We start from the raw sequence: 19,487 nt of genomic DNA on the forward strand, positions 1-19,487 counted from the left end.
AGGGATTCGGGGTGGGGGTTACCTGTGGCCTTCACGTCTAGAAGGAGATCCGGGGAGGCTTGCCTACCGGCGGTGGAGCGAAGGTGGCGAAGCGCCGCGCGAGTCATTCGATGGAGGATCCCCGGTGGGCGGTGGAGGCGGCGCGAGTCATTCGATGGAGGATCCCCGGTGGGCGGTGGAGGCGGCGGCAACTTCTGGATCAAACGGGTTAGCGTTGGGCGGTGGAGGAGGGTGGCGGCAAAGGTGTCGAGGGCTGCCGGAGCCGGGCGAGAAGCGGTGGCGGCAGGGACTTCACGACAAGCGGTGTCGCGGGTGCGGGTGGAGCGACATCGGGGCGTCAAGAGGAAGACGGAAGGAGGAAGAAGGAAAGAGATAAAAGGAAGGTTGAGGATGATATGGACCATTAGATTTAGATCCAATGATTGTAGATGGTGATAGATAGAAAATCAATTCTCAAGATAGATCCCAGAAAAAAATGGTGGATGGTGCCTATTCATAAAGTTGGTGTGGTTTGACCATGATGTCTTATGATGGTTATTGTAGTGGGTGGTGTCCACTTATAATTCAATGCACTTCATACAACTTTAATGTCTAGAAGTAGGAGGACCGTTGGAGTTTGCTTCGTTGCCTTAAAATTAATGCTTTGTTCTTCTTCCTTTCTTACCAACAAACTATAAAATTATTAACACACCAGAAATCCAATTTGAAAAAAAATATTAGTGTACTTGACTATGAGTTATGATGATTGATGATAGGTCTTTTCTATCTAACAAGATTAAATTGAACGTTCATCTAAAATATGTAAAAACATTGTATCTTTTGTCTCTCAAGAGTAGCACGTGATGATAAAATGATACATTACAATCTTTCATGAGACCCTAATTTATCATAAATGAATCTTATGCTATTTTTTCTTATATGGTAACTCTCCTTTCTATAACTTTAACCATCTCTACGTTGATTTGTACATGAAAAATTATGACTGGGTTGCGGTTTGCTCTTAAATTTTGCCCTGAACAATCCATTTTATATAGTCTTGACATACTTAGCATGCGTCAGTCAGTCCAATATTTATAGTGTCATATGTTTTTTTACATGGTGATTCAAATCTATACAAGCTTGCATATGTAAATAATTTTTACATACCTACCACATGCTAGTCAAATCTATATTTATTTATTTATTTATTTATTTATACTTACACGTGACATATGGCACGCCATATATCAATATTGTTCTTTTGCATGCTTACCATCATATTGTTCTTTTGCATGCTTACGATTTGGCAGTCCTACACGTGCATTTATTAGTACTAGTATTTCTTTTGTACGTTTTTCTCATTTTTCTAGGACTATGCTCATTACGTGGTAACCTCTTAGATGCATGCTTGCCATCTGTCCAAAACATAAGACACACGTATAAATTATTGTAAGTGTGACTAAATAAATAAAAAAAGATATATAGCACGATAACTGTGAAGCCATGATTCTATAAGAAGTCCAAAGTGACATGTATAAATATCTGCATAATTTAATATATAGTAGTATAATAATTGTATCTATAGACGGAGAATTTACGTTTTGGCACAGTTGCTCTGAATTCTGTTCCCTCGAACAAATTTGGGCGAGATCCCGTGGCCGCACGCAAAGTCTCAGACAAGTGGATCCTCATCTTCCTCGGAGCCCGTACGATCCAGATTCCAGAAGCAGTTGCATCGCCATTTCGATTTCGCCATGGCCGGAAATGGCCTCTTTTCAGTCTAGCGCGAAGAAGCGTGTGCGCCCCCACAGGGAAGGAAATAAACCCGCAGGCGCAGCGCTTTCAGCGCAGGCCACGAGCTCCCCAGCGAAAACCCAAATCGAGCTCCCTCCTCCCTGCCCAGCCCCCAGAGAAGAAGGGGGGCGCGTGCTTTGGCAAGCGTCGATCCCTCCCGGCGCCGGCGACGGCGATGAGCTCCGGCGCCGAGGTGATCGAGCTCTCCAGCGACGACGACGAGGGGCCCGCGCCCGGCACCACCGCCCTCGCCCGCCGCGCCCCGTCCTCCCCGCCCGACGTCAAGCCGCACCTGCCCGCCGACGCCGATGTGAAGCCGCTGCTGCTCCCGCTGCCGCTCCACCCCCCGGGCTACGGCGCGCTCGTGCCCGTGAAGACCGAGGACCCCGTGCCCGTGCCCGTGGCCACCGCCTCGCCGCCGCCCAGGGCGCTCCCGCCGCCGCGCCTCTGCCGCCAGTTCTGGAAGTCCGGCGATTACGTCGTCGCGTGCCGCAACCCCGACGCGAACGCCCCTGGTAGGCTACTGGCCGGGGAAATCTCGCCCCCCGATTTCTGCCGTCTCTTCGCATTCCTTTGGATATTTTTTGGTGGGGGCAGGCTGCAGGTGAGAGATTTGCGATTTGCGTGCAGGTGGGCGAAACCGGCTCCGGATAAACCCCAAGTTCCTGCACTCGAATGCGACTTCCCACAAGTGGGCTTTCGGAGGTATGAGGCGATCCCCCCTCATGGTGTCTTGTTACTGGAATTTAGGAATGCTACTGGCTTCATGAGCACGAATAAGTAAACTAACATAATTGTACCCCTGTTCTGCTATCTGTCTGACTGTCTCTTTTTTTAAGAAAATCCCGATATATATATGCTTATTATCATGGATCTATTCTCTCTTTTTTTTTTGTGTTGACAGCATCTATCTATTGCTGGGAACTTAGTTTGGATTATTGTATCTTCACTCAAGAAAATTAAACTCTCGCTTCTAAATGAAGTACTCACCTCAGTAATACAAAAAAGAGGATATTAGATGTGCTTTGATAGTTGTAGATGACTAAAATGGGAATTTATCTTTGCCATAAAAAAGGCAGCCAATCCCACTTGTTCTCACAATGATCATACTTGAGATATAGGTGTAAAGATCTAAATCATTGTACGCCTATGAAAAAAAATAGCATTTTTTACTACCTGGCACATTATGGTTTCTACAATTTTATGCAAAAGTGTAGAGTTCTCAGTGCATTTTCAACTGTATCATTCTTTTTTGGACATATAGCATTGTCTTTCAACACCTCCTGCATGCTTTAATATTCTACTTATTTTGCTTTGCATTATATGGCACTATCAGTAACATGATCCGTTCAATAATGTTCTCCCCCATTTTCCTGCAGCCATTGCTGAGCTTCTTGACAATGCAATCGATGAGGTAATCATTAAGGATCTCTTTTCACATATACAGAGAGAAACTAAGATATAACATGAGTGCTAAGTATTGTTATTTGCGGCATCTTTTCTCTCAGGTGAACAATGGGGCGACATATGTCCGTATTAATAAATTTACAAACCCACGGGATGGGAGTCCCTCATTGTTGGTTCAAGGTTGCCATATCTATAAGTTAATCTCTTTATTTGTATACATGTTATCTCAATTGTAACCTTGTGGTGTTTTTCATTGATAAGATGATGGAGGGGGGATGGATCCTGAGGCACTGAGACGTTGCATGAGCTTTGGATTTTCGGATAAGCAGTCTGATGCTTTCATTGGACAATGTATGTCTTGGTGTCATTTCTTCTCTTTCCTTGTGAAACACGTCTTGAATCCCCAACCATTGAATTTAAATTGCTTCTTGTATCAGATGGAAATGGTTTCAAGACTAGTACGATGAGGCTTGGAGCAGATGTGATTGTTTTTACACAAAACCAAAATAACTGGTATTTTTCCTTTGCATTCATCCTGGAGGTTTCCTTTTGACATTAATACATTACATTAGAAAGAAGCATTCATGGTGCTACCTTTATCTTTGGTAACATAAGGGACTCGTGAAACTTGACTAACATTTTATCTTTCAAGGGGACATACTATTAAGTTCTAAGGAGAAATGCTGATCAATAGCAGTTGCAATATTTCCTTCCTCTCCTCCCATTTTGAGTAGATATGTTGCTGTTGTAATTGTAACTATGATTTATAGAAGGAAATGATGGCATGTATCTTTTTTTTTCAGTTTTCGTGTACTTGGAAATAAGTATCACTAAAATCTGGTATGATAACGATGTGTTTAATACATTATTCACTGCATGCTGCTGGTCAGACAACTACCCATGCTAAGTTCCACTGATCCCACTACTTTATGTGTTGGTCTTTTGGGCCTGTTTGGCACAGCTTCAGTTCCAAGAATTTTGGAGCTGGTCACCTGTAGCTGATTTTTTTTTTTGGAGCTGGAGCTCTGGGCACATCAAAGGTGTTTGTTTAAGCAATTTGATATAATTTTAGGTTAAACACATGTTTAAACTGCTTTATTTTGTTCTATAAACTCCAAATCTTGCACTAAAATCAAAGTTGGAGCTGTGCCAAACAAGCCCTTTATGTCATTTAAAATTGGATGACACCTATTTAGATTCCTCTCTAGCTCTACTAATATGTCTCTCCACCTAGCTCATGCATCTACAACGACGACAACAACAACAACAACAACAACAACAACATAGCCTTTCAGTCCCAAGCAAGTTGGGGACCTAGCTCATGCATCTACTGAGTTAAATGTTTCTGTTTCTGTAGGACGCCGACTAGAAGTATCGGCCTTCTTTCTTATACATTTTTGATGGAAACAGGTTGCGACGATGTGTTGGTGCCAACGGTGAGTTGGGCACATTCCTTTTCGTTTGATTGCAAGTTCTGTCAAGCTGAGCTATTTTTCTAGTTTCATCTACCACCTCGTGACCTTGCGTTTGCCTTGCTGTCTTGCAGGTGGACTATCAGTACGATCTAACAACCGCTTCATATATTCAGATGTTGCGTCATGATCAGAAGCTCTTCTCTTCTAACCTGGGAATCCTTCTTAAATGGTCCCCTTTTGCTAGTGAAGCTGAGTTGCTTAAACAAGTATGAAATGAATGTCTTTATCTTTGAGATATTTAGCAAACTGTTGAATGATTCTGATAATCTTGTAAAAAGGGATGAGCTTGATAAAAGTTATGGAGAATTGGGAGCTGTGACAAATTAACTAGTAGCCCTAAGGAAGGAGATGGTTTAAAAATGTGATGATGCCCAAATGATTTTGTTAATTCTTTAAGTTTTACATGATCTTTTTTAGCATTCTAGGAATATGTTAAGGCTAGTCACATAATGCTTAATAGTACATATACTTGCTAATTGAAAATCTGAAACTATATCTGAATTTAAGTTTGCGACAATTACGGCAGTATGCACTCTTGGCAAAAGTTTAATGGATGTATTTGTAGGTTCTTTCTTTCTAATTTCGCCAAGTTGTTTTCCTAGTTCACATAAATTCTTTAAGGGATGATTCCCTCGTAGAGTATGTATTACCTATACTTTGTTGGATATCTATTGGTTAGGGCCAGTTTACCTAGTATAACTAAGATTCACGTTTGACACAGTTTGATGACATGGGAGAGCATGGAACAAAGATAATTGTATTCAACCTCTGGTTCAACGATGATGGGGATATGGAGCTTGATTTCAACTCTGATGAAAAGGTTAGTAATTTTGCAATTGACTTTCATTTGCTCAAAGAATACATTATTTTGGAAGGAAAGTAAAACTGACTTGAATTAGAAAACCAACCACAATCAAACTTAGCAAAAATGATGGTGCTTCTCCTTCATTGGTGCCTGATTTGGTGGTCCCCACCCTTGATGGGCTGCTCATCGGTTTGCTGATGCAATTGGACAAAAATGTAGAAATCCTGTTGATCTGTTTTGATGTTAGCAATCGGAGTAGAGGTCTTCTCTTCTATTGTTATCAATGTTGACTTCTCTCTAGGTGACGATGCCGTTATCTCCTTTCTTTAGTATACAAGGAATAGATACACCAGGCTTTTTTTCCTTGTTTTACTTTTATTTCTGTGTGAAGAGTGATATGCGCTTTATTATCTCAGTCATACCTACAAGGGACACATCTATAATTTTTAAAATAAAGATCATACATGTTTGTCTAACTACAGCCTTGATAGCACATCTTTAATACATGTTTTGGATCCACTTATACACTTACAAATTGAAGGACACAATACAGTTGACTTTTTAGTTTCACAAAGATATACAGTAAGACAGCTATTGAGTAGCACAACAGAAATACAAGCGAAGGGTGCTGCCAATGGGAAAATTACTTTTAGACATGAAATGGTGACTGAGGAGATGCATGCTTAAGAAATTATTGTGGCAGCACAACTCTCACTACATGCTACCTAATGAAAGTGTTTGTTAATCCTGCAAGCAACATGTTTTGTTTTATTCTTTTATTGGTCTTCCCTTGCATTTCGTTTTTGGGGTGTATGACCAGATCAACCATTCCCTGTACATTTATCATTGAACAGTTGGTCTATACCTACTATCTTAGGATATCCTCATTACTGGGGCACACAAGAAGTTGAAAACAAATAAAGCAGAGAAGATCGCCAAACAGAACTACGTTTCATCTCGGCTTCGCTATTCTCTTAGAGTTAAGTACTGATTCCCATTTACTGGTTTGATACTGTTTATTTCTTTCTCATGCTCACATTATTGTTTCTTTTGGATTCAAACAGGCGTATGCATCTATCCTGTATCTTCATGTACCTGATAATTTCAGAATTATCCTTCGTGGATGTGATGTGGAGCCACATAATATAGTTAACGATTTGATGTATCGTGAGTGCGTGTTGTATAAACCGCAAATTGCTGGACTTACAGAGGTACATTTAAATCGCGATAGCAAATCATGTTGTGCATTTCTTACCATTTTGATCGACGGAATAAACCCTTTTATTATGTCTAGCTATTTTCGAAGCTTTTCATCTGATGAAATTGAAATCTCTGGGTAGTCAACCGTTTAGAATGACCTATAATTTTCTGATTTTCATCTGTGCTTTATGACCGGTTGGTATTGTAAGAATCATGAACTACTTTATAGCATGTGGCTTACTAGTACCAATAGGTTGTGCATTTACTTTTTATAAATTCCTCATGTTGGTGGCCACTTGTAGAAAGTGTGACCTCCACATGAAATTCTTTGTTAAACAAGATAAAGGGGAAAATCTATATAAAACAATGTTTCATCTGATAGAAATGTTGCTTATCTAGTTCTTTGTCTTCAATCTCACTGATGGAGTCCAAGGTACTTTTTTTTGGGTGAAGTATAGTCAAGTCAGGCTTAGTGTTTATTTTTGTAACTTCGCATCCACGACCATTATGTATTCAAGAACTGCCAAATGGATTTTCAGGTGCTGTCACAACTGCCCCCCTCTGTGATTGCTAGTTTTCTCTAACTCATTTTAGTTTTTAGGAAAGAAGGATTTTAATATATTCTCTGGGTGAGGCTATATCCTAGAAAGTGGAACTGAATATGTCCTAGTTGATGGATCAGGCAGCACTTTAGCGGTTCCTTGATTTATACTTCCAATGAATATGCTCTGAATCCTTTGGTCTTGTGTGCAAGTGTAGCTTACATTTTATTTTTACTATAATTTTAGTTCCATGGAAAATCTCTGATTAGCCTCATGTTTTGAGTTTTGCAGTCTTCTGTAATCACGACCATTGGATTTGTTAAAGGTGCTCCAGACATTGATGTACAAGGATTTAATGTATATCACAAAAATCGTTTAATATCGGTGAGAGCTCTCTACTTTGTATGATACGCATGATGTTTCAATTCCCTTTCCTTTCCTGTTGCTTGCTTTATATGTTTGTCATGAACCGTGTCATATTCATTTGAAGATTGAAGCAGAAACATTTGTGTGTTAGTCAAATCTTGCTTAGTTTTGAAGCCTTAGCGTGTGTGTAAAATGTTATTTTAATCTTGTAAGAGAGTAGAATGGTTCTTCCAAATAGTTATTTTGAGAAGCAGAGAGTAGCACAGATAGAACATTTCTTCTTCATTGTATCCACTTGTACTTTGTGTTTCCCCATCAGGTTAGGTATGCTATCAAATTCTATAAGAAATTTCCTTAGGATGTGATTTAACTTGATAACCTAATTTAGGTAATGTCTGATATACCATTTTCCAGAATGACATATACTTGGTAAATTTTATGTTGCTTCTGCTTAGTGGATAAGTCAATGTCTGATTGTTCTTTTTGCAGCCCTTCTGGAAAGTTGCAAACAACTCGTACGGGAAAGGGCGAGGAGTTGTTGGTAAGAAATATTCCACTGAGTTATCCAAAGCAAGATCTCGGATGAAAAATGATGTGTATTTTGTTTTGTCGGCCTTTTCAGGCATTCTGGAGGCCAACTTCATTAAACCTACCCATGATAAGCAGGATTTTGAGAAGTCTGTCCTTTATCAAAGGCTTGAGATTCGCTTGAAAGAAATGACCTATGAATACTGGTAAAGCTTCTAGTTGATTTGTTTTTTAAACATTTGCAATGTTGATGTCAACTTTGTCAGCCAACGGGCCTCTAGCTGAGTTGGTTAGGTGGCTTTAGTAGCACTCCTCAGGTCCTGGGTTTGACTCCCTGTGTGAGCGAATTTCAGGCTGGGGTTAAAAAAAATCCCGGAAAAAGTCTACATAACCCCCTAATGTATGGAGTATCGACTACATCACCTCAACTATAAAACCGGATGTTTAACCCTCTCATCTTTGTAAAACCATTTAAATAACACCCTAAGGTGGTTTTCTATAGTGGTTTTGCCACATTGGTGCGCTGAGTTGGACCAAGACGCTGATGTGGACTGACTGACTGACAAGTAGGCCCCATTTGTAAGTAGGCAGGTAAGTGTCCTCTTTCTCTCTCTTCTTCCCCGCTCTTGCACAATTGCTCTAGGGAAGACATTGCTGCCCTCAATGGAGCCAAGCTCCACGTACCGGACATCTTCTCCAACATGTCGGCCTCCGAGCCCCTGCTCCTCATCATCTCATCCGGCACGGCGAACACCGTGGGGCGCAGGGGGTGATGCGGATGTCGGCTAGTGCTGCAAGAGCGAGCAGGAGTGCGGCGGCACGGAGGGGCCTTCGACGGCCATGGACAAGGCCGTTGCTAGAGAGGTCGTGGGAGTAGATACTCTGCTTGGGCGGGTGTATCTCAGGCTGATGCTGTTCTGGGACCTCATGTTCCATGGCCGTCGCTATTTGGATCGGCGCAGGCATCTTGTTCTTGACTTGCGTGGCGCTAAGGTCGGAGGCGAAGTGGCGAACGGCGCCTTCGCGGGGTCCCCGCCGTAGGTGCCGCCGCATGTAGTGAGCGCCATGGCCGGCGGAACATGTTTACCTAGGACCCGCTTTTGTCGATGTACGGCAGAGGTCCGGCCGCCTCGTTGACGCCCGCGCTGCGTTCGCCGAAATGCCCGAGCCGGACGCGGTCTCCTGGACCGTCATGGTCAACGCCGGCCGCTTCTGGGAGGCCGGGAATACGTTTCTGGACATGGCTTGCGAGGTGCTGGTGCTGATGCAGTACACGGTCACGAACTCCTCTCGTTAAGCTTGAGCTGATTAGCTTTGTGCCCGTGGCCAACTCAGTGCTCAACATGGACGGCAAGCTTGGGATGATGTCAGTGCGTGGCGTATTGAGCTTGAATGCCATGGTCTTACCCCCTGCAGGTCGATTTTTTTTTATGTCAACTTTGTCACATTCCCAATCTTCTATGCACCCATCTTCCCACACACATGGCTGTACACATAACACAAGGAAAAGTGCTGTGCACACTTGAAACATGCAAGCAACCACATGTCCCTTTGTGAGCATGACCAGCCCGCGCCATCCGCCGCTAGCAGGTGGGTGGTGGTGGTTGGGGGGGGGGGGGGCACGAGGCATCCTACATCTGCCTTCGGTCAGGTAAGGCATGGAGGCTTCATCCCATCTTGCGCGAACAGTGGAACAGTGCTGCCCCCGTCCTGTGCGGCCAGGGATGTGCAAGCTTCAAGTACAAAGTGGTTAGGAGGAGCAGGGACTTGGGGCAACAGTCAGTAGGGGACACAGGATTCGAATGGCATATTGTAAAGAGTAGTATGGAAGAAGGCATGTAGAAGAGGATATGCGATGTATTTGTATGGTGGGTCCTAGGGCTCTCCCTGAGTGGTATATAAGGGTAACCTTGGGCTGGCCCATAGGACGACTCTTTGTGCAACACACAACACACAAGCAGGATTAGGGCTTTTATTTATGTGCAAAGAGGCCTGAACCTGGGTAACCCTCTTCGTGTTCTTAGCTAGATCTTACAGCTCCAGCTCTTCTATCCCCACTACCGAACTCCACATACTATGAACTCCAGAAAACCCCCGACAAAGTACCTTACTCCACATACTATGAACTCCAGAAACCCCCCGACAAAGTACCTTTTTTTTTCTCTATGGTTAGTAATCTGATCAAATAGTTTATAATTCCACACATCCTATACTATGGACGCCTGAAAATGGTGAAGGTTTGCAGTCAATCTGTGTGAACAAGTGTGAACTTGGCGTGGTTAGGTTTCTGGGTTTCTGTCGAGGGAATTGGGCCCTACAGCCTTATAGGGGAGCTGCATGCAGTAGGGAAGGCCCGGTGGTGGAGGCAGGAGCAGGGGTGGAGCAATGAGGTGGCAGGGCCTCCACTGGCCGTGGGCTGGTATTGGATGGCCAGTGGGCCAGTGCCGGGTGGAGGAACGGGCAGTGGAGGGCAGCGGCCACTGTTCTGGTGGCAGGACCTCTGGAGTGCGGTGCAGTAGGCGTGGGACAGAGGAGTGGGAGGAAGAAGATGCACTTGTGCTGCCAGATTGCAAATCAAGGGCTCAGATCGATGACTGAAGGAGATGATGTTTTCAGGCTCCTGAAGGATAGCGACACCCTTATAATACTGCATAGAACAAAGCCAGTGCCAGACCTGACATTGCTGCCATCCTTTGACACTGCTGATTATGCCAATTTTCAATCATAAACTCATGCTTCAGATTTTAATGCAGCTGATTATGAAAAAAAATCAATCATAAGCTGGATGTACGGAGTTTTGCATGCTTCACAATAGAACTACTTGTGCTAGAATCTCTTCATAAAATTCTGATTTACTATTGTCTTCAACTTTTATGCTATTGTTGGCAGAAAATTCACATTTTCAGTTATGAATCCAAAAGCATGTTTTGTAAATAGTCAATGTAGAATTGCTAGAGGAGATGCTAAGAGTTTGGTGTTATATGCCCAAATCAATGTATCTGCTGAGACACTAGATTTCATTACTTGTTTTAATATGAAACTTGACTCTAAAACTTGTGAAAAAGCTGAATAATACTAAAACTCTCCTTGTATTTTTTTTTAAATTGTGTGACAAATATAGTTACTATGAGACTCTTAATTATTGATCTGTTATTTTTCCTTTTTGTCATTCTCATGCTCTTATTTTGAGGGATGTCTTAATGTCATTCACTAATTCATGCCTGAACTAATTATTCATGCAGGGGCCTTCATTGCCATCGTCTTGGTTATGACAACAAAAGTTTACCTAAAGCAACCCGTGCACTCCATCGTGCCAACCATATGAATGCTCGCAGTTCCCCAATAAGTGCTCCACCTCGGTTGCTTGCGGCTGATATTCCAACAAGCAGCTGTGGTATACCTAGATTATCAGCCTCTGCAGCAAGGGAAAAGATCAATAGTCTTGAGTCTCATTCTAAGAGCAGTGAGTAATACAATCTTTAGGTTCATCTTGTAAAATGCCACTGTGTTTATTAATGTATTGACTCTTAGCAGAGATGGGATTGAAGAGGAAGTTTGATTCCGCCATGACGGATAGTGCTGATCAGGATGGGCTAGATCATACGAATGGAGTTGTAAGTATTTATACGACAGAGGCAGATGAAGACTAATAATCCCTCCATTCTTTTTTTAATTGTTTTACCTTATCTAGAGTGTTTTTTTTGTCACTATATGTATCTGAGGAGAGACATAACAACATGTCCTTAGCATATTTAGTGTTTGTTATGATTACCAAGACTTCATTCCTTCGGTGGTCACCATGGGTAGCTGGGGTGACAAATAAGCTTACAGCTTTCGAAAAGGACTGTGCGGTTTGTCATTCCTGTGCACTAGTCTAAAGCGATAAACAAAAAAAGAACAGAGGGAGTAGCTGATATGCGCAGCCTAAATTCGTTCTGTTTACTAGTGAGCAAGAGTTAACTGGGCATCTACAAACCCATGTCCACCACCCACACCACAAAAAAGGGGAAAGCCAAATCAATTTGTTTTCTTGCACTCAAGCTGTAGACATGTGTATGTCAGCATCTCCAAACAATATAGAAGCAAGTTATTTCAATGATAGATGACAATATCTAATATACATACTTGAGGGCTTCATATATGACTAATTTGTTGTTCTTGTTTGACAACATCAGGATGTTTCTCAACGGAAACGGTTTAATGAATACAGGACTTTGACCCTGGAGAATGACAAGCTACGTAAAGAGTAAGTATTAACACAACTTGGACATTTCTCATAGATACTTTCCTTCTACCAGTTGTAATGCTATTTTCTGAGGAACTAACTACTGAGAACAATTAAAAGCAAGCTTTTTCCTCTGTGCAAGTCAACTCTTGCTAATGCAGCTTATGATGAATATTAGTGCTTTTGCTGATAAGAGGGTTCAACTGCTCATTTATGTCCGAAGTGCTGTTGTGCTGGGCTTCTCTTGGTAATGTGAGCGTAGTTCGTGAACAAATGGAAATCCCACTTAAGTAGGAATAGATAAGGCTCCTTCAAAATAATAATTATCTTGGCCTAGTTTAGGGCTTTAAGGTATTGTTAGCTGGTTACCTGCTAAAAATAACTCTTTAATTATCGGCGTAACTGTGTATCATGCAATGCGTGCTAGCTTTGTCCTTGGTAGTGTCCATTTGTCCAATTTTACTTCTGTTTGCATTATTCAATTTCAAATACTTGTTATTTGTGTGAATGCTTGGTTTTCAGGAAAAAATGTTTTAGTAAAAACTAGTAGAACTGCAAATACTGGATGGAAGTTTTGGTGTTACAACTTCCTTTATTTCTTTTCTTTTTCAGATGCTTACAATACGAGGAATCAGAGAAACAACTTGTAATGAAGGTATATCTCTTCTGCAAGTAAACTAATGCATCTAACTTTCTGTTGCCTTCACAAAACGTAATGTTGGGGACATAACTGCTCCAATCAGTTGAAATTACATAGTGGCCATCACGGCCCCAAGTATGATAGTTTGGCCAATTGTGGATTTGTTTGCATCTCTTGCCAACTTAAGAATATGGATTTTTCGCCTTGCGTGATGTTGGACAGTTGAAGTGGTGCAAAGAAAGTATCACTAGTAGTTTTTTTTTTGCTTTGTGCCGAGAGTTTTACTCACCCTGCATTTGAGGTTGTGGAGTTCTCTTTTCACATAATCATATCAGCGTCTAAAGGAACCTTCTCCATACTGTTTTGTTAAAATGTGTATCTCTTACTGTTTGTAGCAACATAGCAAATTCTTGTGTATTCAGTAGCGCCAAAGAACATGCTAAACGAACTAAAATATTGCACTTTGTAAAGCATGGTCCACTTTAACTGTTATTTCTCCTCAATGTTCTCTCTAGAGCTTGACACGAAATTTTAATGAACTCGTATGTTTCTCCTTAAATGTTGTCCCTCTGGAGCTTTGGCTTTCGGAGGACTGATTTACAGAAAGAGTAAAATATCATTCTCATGATTTTAGGAACAAAAGCTCCGCTCTGAAATTGCTGAGGCAAAAAAGAAGTATCAGGAGTTGTTAAAAGAGCTTGGATCATTGGATGTGAAGGAAGAGAAATCGTGAACAATTTTCTCCACTTCTGTGCCTGCGATGATTGCTCTTCTAACTTCTCACCTGACTTGTGAAGATGATGACTCGCTTACTTTCCAGACCTGCAGTATGGGAAGAACTGGCCTCTGGACAACTGATATCTACCGATTACCGTTCACTCGGTACTTGGTAGGGATGTACAATTTTGTGTCACTAATCTTTGTAGGGTCTCTGTGATGATGGAAAGCGAGCATGTACTGTGTTGTACAATTATGGAACATTTATCGGAGTGTACAGCAGCTGTTTCATGATAGAGTTAGAATTAGGCTTCTACTGTTTAGTATGGATAGTGTTTTAACATTTCGCCATGGCGATCCTAATCTTTGTTATTTGATGAGTTACGATGGATAAAGCCTTTGTTCTTCACTCACCAATCGTTTGTAGGTACATTACATTGTAACTTGTACATGTGAAAAATAGTACTCCCCCCGGCTTAAATTATACGTCGTTTTGACTTTTTTAGATTCGTTGTTATGCATCCTATGTCTAGATATATCTAGATGCATAATAATATCTATACATCTAGAAAAGTCAAAACGGTCTATAATTTGGAACGGAGGGAGTATTTAGCTGTCTGGTTATTACTCCATTTCTTTTTCATACTTCCTATTCTTTGACATGTAATTAGGTGGAGAGTCTACCTTGTGGGATATAAAGTTAGCAATTTTTTTTTTGCGAATCATAAAGTTAGTATTAGTGGATGCATATTTGAAGGTACTTCACATGATGCTCAAAAGCTAGTATGTCGTTGAAGACCATACTGGGCAAAGCAACCTTGTTCTTCCATTTTGATATGCAGAGAGCATAGAGTATAATGCCTCTCCGTTTTTTTCCCCCAATTAGAAACCATCCAAGTTACAGGACTCAGCATGTGTAGTTAAAAGGCTGGGTCAGTGGCATCGCGTATCCGTTGCTCCTCTGCAAGCACCCGACGCCGAGCGGCTCCATCGTCCCCCGCGCCTCGCCGTAGGAGTTCCAGCACAGCGGCGCCACGGTGCCGGGCGCGCCCGCCGCCGGCGACAGGCGCACGTCCACCATGGTGACGCCGGTGCACGGCCGGGCGTCGCTGCACGCCAGGCGCGCCGGCTGGAACGAGTAGGTCCCGACGACGCGCCGGTACGCCACGCCGGCGATGGCCACGGCGCCGGTACGGTTGGCGCACCGCGCGCCGCCCCGGTCGCAGTAGAACTGGTCGATGGCGATCGGCGTGGCCACGTTCGCCACCCTGACGTTGGAGAAGGTGATGTTCCGCACCGAGCCCACGCCCCCCTGAGGAAGGACAAGGCGACCATGTCATTGCTCATGCTTGCTGGTGACCCATGGCGTGGCATGAAGAGCTACCTCTACGATTTTGTAGATGCCGACCCTTACCTGCCATGTTTTGATCCTGACGGCGTACAGAGCGTTCTGCACATTGATGTTCTCTGCAACTACATCAGAGACACATGCCAGACTGTTGTCCTTCCCGAGTCCTCCCACACTACAGCAACAGCATTCCAAGAAAGATGGGGATGATAAAACAAACGTTAGGCCATGTTCAGAACAGAATGTGTTTTCTTGAATTCTCCACGAACTGAACTGCTTTCCACGAAATTCGTACAGTTCCAAACATTATCTCTGACACTGGTTATTGCTTGCTCACACACCTGATTCCGTGGCCTGGATTGCAGACGACATTCTTCATGTGAACATTTGAGCACCCGGTCTGTATCGACACGCAGTCATCGCCTGCAAAATTAAAATGCTGCGCAGATCAGGCTTTCATTCTGGGCCATATCTGGGCTAGGAGTTCGCAAGATCAGGTCATGCATTTACCGCAGCCGATGCTGGAGCTCCTGATCTCGACGTCTCTGGTGTTCTGAAGATGGATGCCGTCGGTGTTGAGGCTGTCCCCGGGGGAAGAGATGGTGACGTTCTTCACCTTGATGCTTCCGGAGCTGTCGAACTTGAGGTGGCACTGTGGGCTGTTGCTGATCCTGATGTTGCGCACGGTGACATTGAAGCTGCTGTAAAACCTTACAAGCTGGAGGAAAAAAGGGACAAATTTTGAGTGTGATCCTACGATCCAGATAATGCTGTTAGCAAAATGCTTAATTATATGCAGCTGGCTCGTTTTTTTCATAATCATACCGTAGGCTTGGCTCCTGATGAATGCCAGTGCCCAGTAGATCTCTGCATCACAAGACATAGAAGATACACACGATTAGTCATCATCTTGGTGCTGATCATCATGCATGGTCTGAAGTCTGAACTCTGAAAGTAATGATTTTTTTTTCAATTTTCATGGTGTAACTAACTATGACCTGAGGAGCGTTAGCTGGTGATGAATTCTGCAGCGAAGTGATGCTCTGGCCGTCGACCGTGCCAGCTCCCTGGATGGTGAAGCCGTTGAGCCACTTGAAGTTGAGCCACTGGAGAGGCCTCCTGGGCTTGGGCCAGGAGTCCATGTCCGGCGGCGCCAGCACGGTGCCGTCCACCTGGAGCGTGAGCCGTGCGCTGCAGGGGCCCTGGAGCGTGACCGGCGAGACGAGGAACCGGTGCCCGGACGGCAGCAGCACGGTGGCCCGCGGGACCCGGCATGCCGCTTGCCAAGCTGCTACAAGCGCCTGAATGGAGCAGCAAGGAATTGAAGGCAAACTTCATAACCCAACTTCACGCAAAACACAAGCTGCCGGACTTGGTAAAATACTTGTACCTCGGCGTCGTCGGTGACCCCGTCCGCCGCCGCTCCGAACGACAGGACGCTGAGCGTCGTCGACCTCGCCGCGGCCACCGCCGGCGCCGGCAGCGCCAGGCACAGGAGCGTGGCGGCCAGGAACGCAACCGAGACGACGGAGCTCCACATCTCGGCACACTACTGTACTGATCGAGCTTATAGCTGCTTGAAGCAAATTGAGTTGCGAAGCGTATGGCAGATACATATACTGTAACCGCCGGATCGAGTTTGGCAGCATGCATGCATGGCTGATGGACAAATTAAAATCGCGGCGAAGAGAAAAAGCTGGAGGAGGCTTGCTTTTGCGTTCGCGCGCGTGGGATAGGTTTTGCCAAATTAAATGGTAGGCGCCATACTCTCATCCAGCTTTTCCATTTGTGGAATTAGCGGCGTGCGGTGTCCATCGGCAATGGGTCTCATGTGTGAGCATCTGCTAGCTAGATGACGATGACACGTTTTTTTTCACTCTCTTTATTATTATTAGTACTAATAGTAAAGCAAATTGCCGCACATCATCTCCCAACGGGGAAAAAAAATTAGGAAAAGAACATGACGACTGTCCAGCGGCCTTAACCCAACTAGCAGAGTTTGGATCCAGCCATGTGCTCGGCTGGTCTGGGACTAAAATCTGAGCCTAGAACTGTACACGCTATACGAGCCGACTCAATGTTCGCATCAAATTGTTAAAGAAAAATATTAAACGGACAAGGTGTCTCTTTTTTGGTGGTTCTCTTAATGAATGAAAACGTTAGCAAATCATAAAGCAAAAAATTAATTTGCTATTGCCTATTGGCAGGGGTATCAGTGATTGTGGTATCTAAGCTGTATATCCACAGCCTGACAGAAAAAACCCTTGTCAAATCCTTTCTTTTTGGTCGGCAAACCCTTCACCCTTGACATAGCTTGCTCTGTTTCAAACATTTTAACATTCACCTAAGTGAGATCTTTACGGTTACTAATCTGACGTTAAGATCTAGCAACACCGTCCCGCGGGGTCACATAGGTTGTGTTTGGTTGCCTGGATAAGTCCCTGACCAGGCTAGTCTAATGCAGCTTGTGATTGTTTGGTTGCCTGTCTAGAGTACATAGCCAGGCCAGCGCAATGCAAAAAAGCACCTAAGCCAGGCTACACTAGTACGCCCGAAACGGACGTACTAGCTGAGCCAGGCTAGATCTTAACCAGGCTAGATTTAAGCCATGTAACCAAACACACTCATAGGCCAGTGAATTCTTTCTAAGAGCATGTGGATCGGTAAATATAGGCCAGTGAATCAGGGCGTGTGCAAGCGGGTGAGATTCAAAGTTGAGTACCGTCAACTTCTAAGGCGGGATAAAGTTGGACGCAATTTGCTTTAATATTCGTAAAACTATTTGAAATAATTCGAACAAATTAAAAATGTTGCCACAACATTTGAGTGATACCTTTTTTACCCTCACTTAAATGCAAACACATGCAGTGTTAGAGTTTGGGACAAGAATTAGAGAGGCCAACACTAGAATTTACATGGTTAAGAAAGTTTGGGGGTGGCCATTTTGAAGCTCCATTAGCTAAATTTTAACATTCTATATAATTGCATAAATCCAGGAAGGTCATGGCCTACTATTGCCACAATGAAGATCCGTCTCTGAACACACGGTCTGAGAAGGGGTGTGTGTTTCTAAATTCTAAGGTTTTTACGTAGACCCAATGATTTTAAAAAGTGACTTACACTTATTAATATAACTTCATGAACGCTGATAGAAGTGAGTAAAGAATAATCTCGTCCATCCATGTATAGTTGGGGAGTTTTGGTCGGTAGTCAAACCTTGCCACGCGGCCACGCCTATAGTTTATCGAATTGGACCAATTAGAAAGTAGCAGCTGTATCGTTATAGCCACAGCTATAGAATTTTTTTTACTAGCTTGGTCCTATGCGTCAATTGTTGGGACTGATGCCAACATCGTGGGGTGTATTAGTCATTGGATCAGTAGGCTAATATAGATCTTATCACAGATTAGTATCATAACAATAAAAGATACATAAAATTATAGAAAATGGATTTCACCTTTACGTAGCGGAGAGCGGTGCGGTTATCCATTCCACAGGTAGAATGAATTTATAGTAAGTCCTAACCCTGTACAAATCAAAGCAAGCCTGTATACTTATGAATGGTACTAACAAATCCTAGCGTTGAAATTATATTATATGCAGGGGTGATCAAGGAAAGGTATGAGGTTTGGTTTTAATAATAAACCTATTTTATGCAAGGTGAGGTGAATTTTGAAAAAGAAGAGGAAGAAAGTATGTTGTTTTTAAGTTGTTGGCCCTGGAGGACGAATCTTACTTCCCCTGCCAGTTCCTAAGTTTTGAAGAGCACCAGAGACCATCGAGGTTGCCGGCTTCCGCTTAATCCATATTAATCTCTTTTAGGGCCTCGACCCCATCTTACCATACTCAAGTTATGATTGCTAATCAACAGGAGCTTTGACTATGTGGGCTCGTGACCGAGAGCCTCGGCTATCTAGATAGATTTGACTCTGCACAGAGGTGTACACTTTACCCATACGTTCGATCAGCCCATACCTCAGCTTCAAGCGGTACTAACCTACGAGACCCGTACCCACCAGCGTCTATCTCTAGACAACATTCCCTAGCTCCATCCACAGGTACGGCTAGAGTCTAAATAGGGACCATACTACATCCATATTTGGACACTATCCCGGGAAACAGATGCATCATAATGTGACATACAATGCCACAGGGTCCTCTGGACCTCAACCTATGACCCATGCTGAAGGTCCTGCTCTAGTCTACCTATTGCCCACCGTGACCCCTTGGGATAGTTTACTAGGTTTAGCTGGTGGGGTGTGAATCAAGGCCTCACATTAATAGCCATTCCCGAAGGCTGTACCTTTTTTTGGCAAATATGGTTGCCCGTTTCACTAGAAAGACTTTCTCGCGAGCCGGTTCTTACATGACCGAAGTAAGCATTGGGACAGAATCCTCCAACGAGGCTGCCCCCTTACTCCCATGTCTTGTCCTTAGGGGTTTTCTAACTTTTTAGTTGGT

At 43.4% G+C, this 19,487-nt stretch overlaps 2 protein-coding genes across 2 annotated transcripts; one reads left to right on the plus strand and one right to left on the minus strand.

Moving 5' to 3' along the window:
- The first annotated feature begins 1,642 nt into the window (after nucleotides 1-1,642).
- Nucleotides 1,643-14,087, plus strand: LOC101781365 (protein MICRORCHIDIA 6). The gene is made up of 19 exons (XM_004968896.3): nucleotides 1,643-2,288; nucleotides 2,404-2,478; nucleotides 3,153-3,187; nucleotides 3,282-3,360; nucleotides 3,442-3,531; nucleotides 3,618-3,693; nucleotides 4,538-4,616; nucleotides 4,727-4,861; nucleotides 5,377-5,475; nucleotides 6,338-6,439; nucleotides 6,525-6,671; nucleotides 7,494-7,586; nucleotides 8,058-8,109; nucleotides 8,191-8,302; nucleotides 11,339-11,559; nucleotides 11,631-11,710; nucleotides 12,272-12,342; nucleotides 12,934-12,976; nucleotides 13,596-14,087. The coding sequence occupies exons 1-19, from the start codon at nucleotides 1,949-1,951 to the stop codon at nucleotides 13,692-13,694; spliced, it is 2,028 nt and encodes a 675-aa protein (XP_004968953.1). The 5' UTR covers nucleotides 1,643-1,948; the 3' UTR covers nucleotides 13,695-14,087.
- A 186-nt stretch (nucleotides 14,088-14,273) lies between these two features.
- Nucleotides 14,274-16,591, minus strand: LOC101760589 (polygalacturonase At1g48100). Its single transcript, XM_022826881.1, has 7 exons — nucleotides 16,417-16,591; nucleotides 16,025-16,327; nucleotides 15,852-15,893; nucleotides 15,537-15,744; nucleotides 15,368-15,449; nucleotides 15,093-15,201; nucleotides 14,274-14,990 (listed from the first exon to the last, which is right to left on the minus strand). The coding sequence occupies exons 1-7, from the start codon at nucleotides 16,564-16,566 to the stop codon at nucleotides 14,586-14,588; spliced, it is 1,299 nt and encodes a 432-aa protein (XP_022682616.1). The 5' UTR covers nucleotides 16,567-16,591; the 3' UTR covers nucleotides 14,274-14,585.
- Nucleotides 16,592-19,487: the final 2,896 nt, after the last annotated feature.

The sequence above is a fragment of the Setaria italica genome, chromosome V (assembly GCF_000263155.2).
Source record: "Setaria italica strain Yugu1 chromosome V, Setaria_italica_v2.0, whole genome shotgun sequence".
Classification (NCBI taxonomy): Eukaryota; Viridiplantae; Streptophyta; class Magnoliopsida; order Poales; family Poaceae; genus Setaria; species Setaria italica.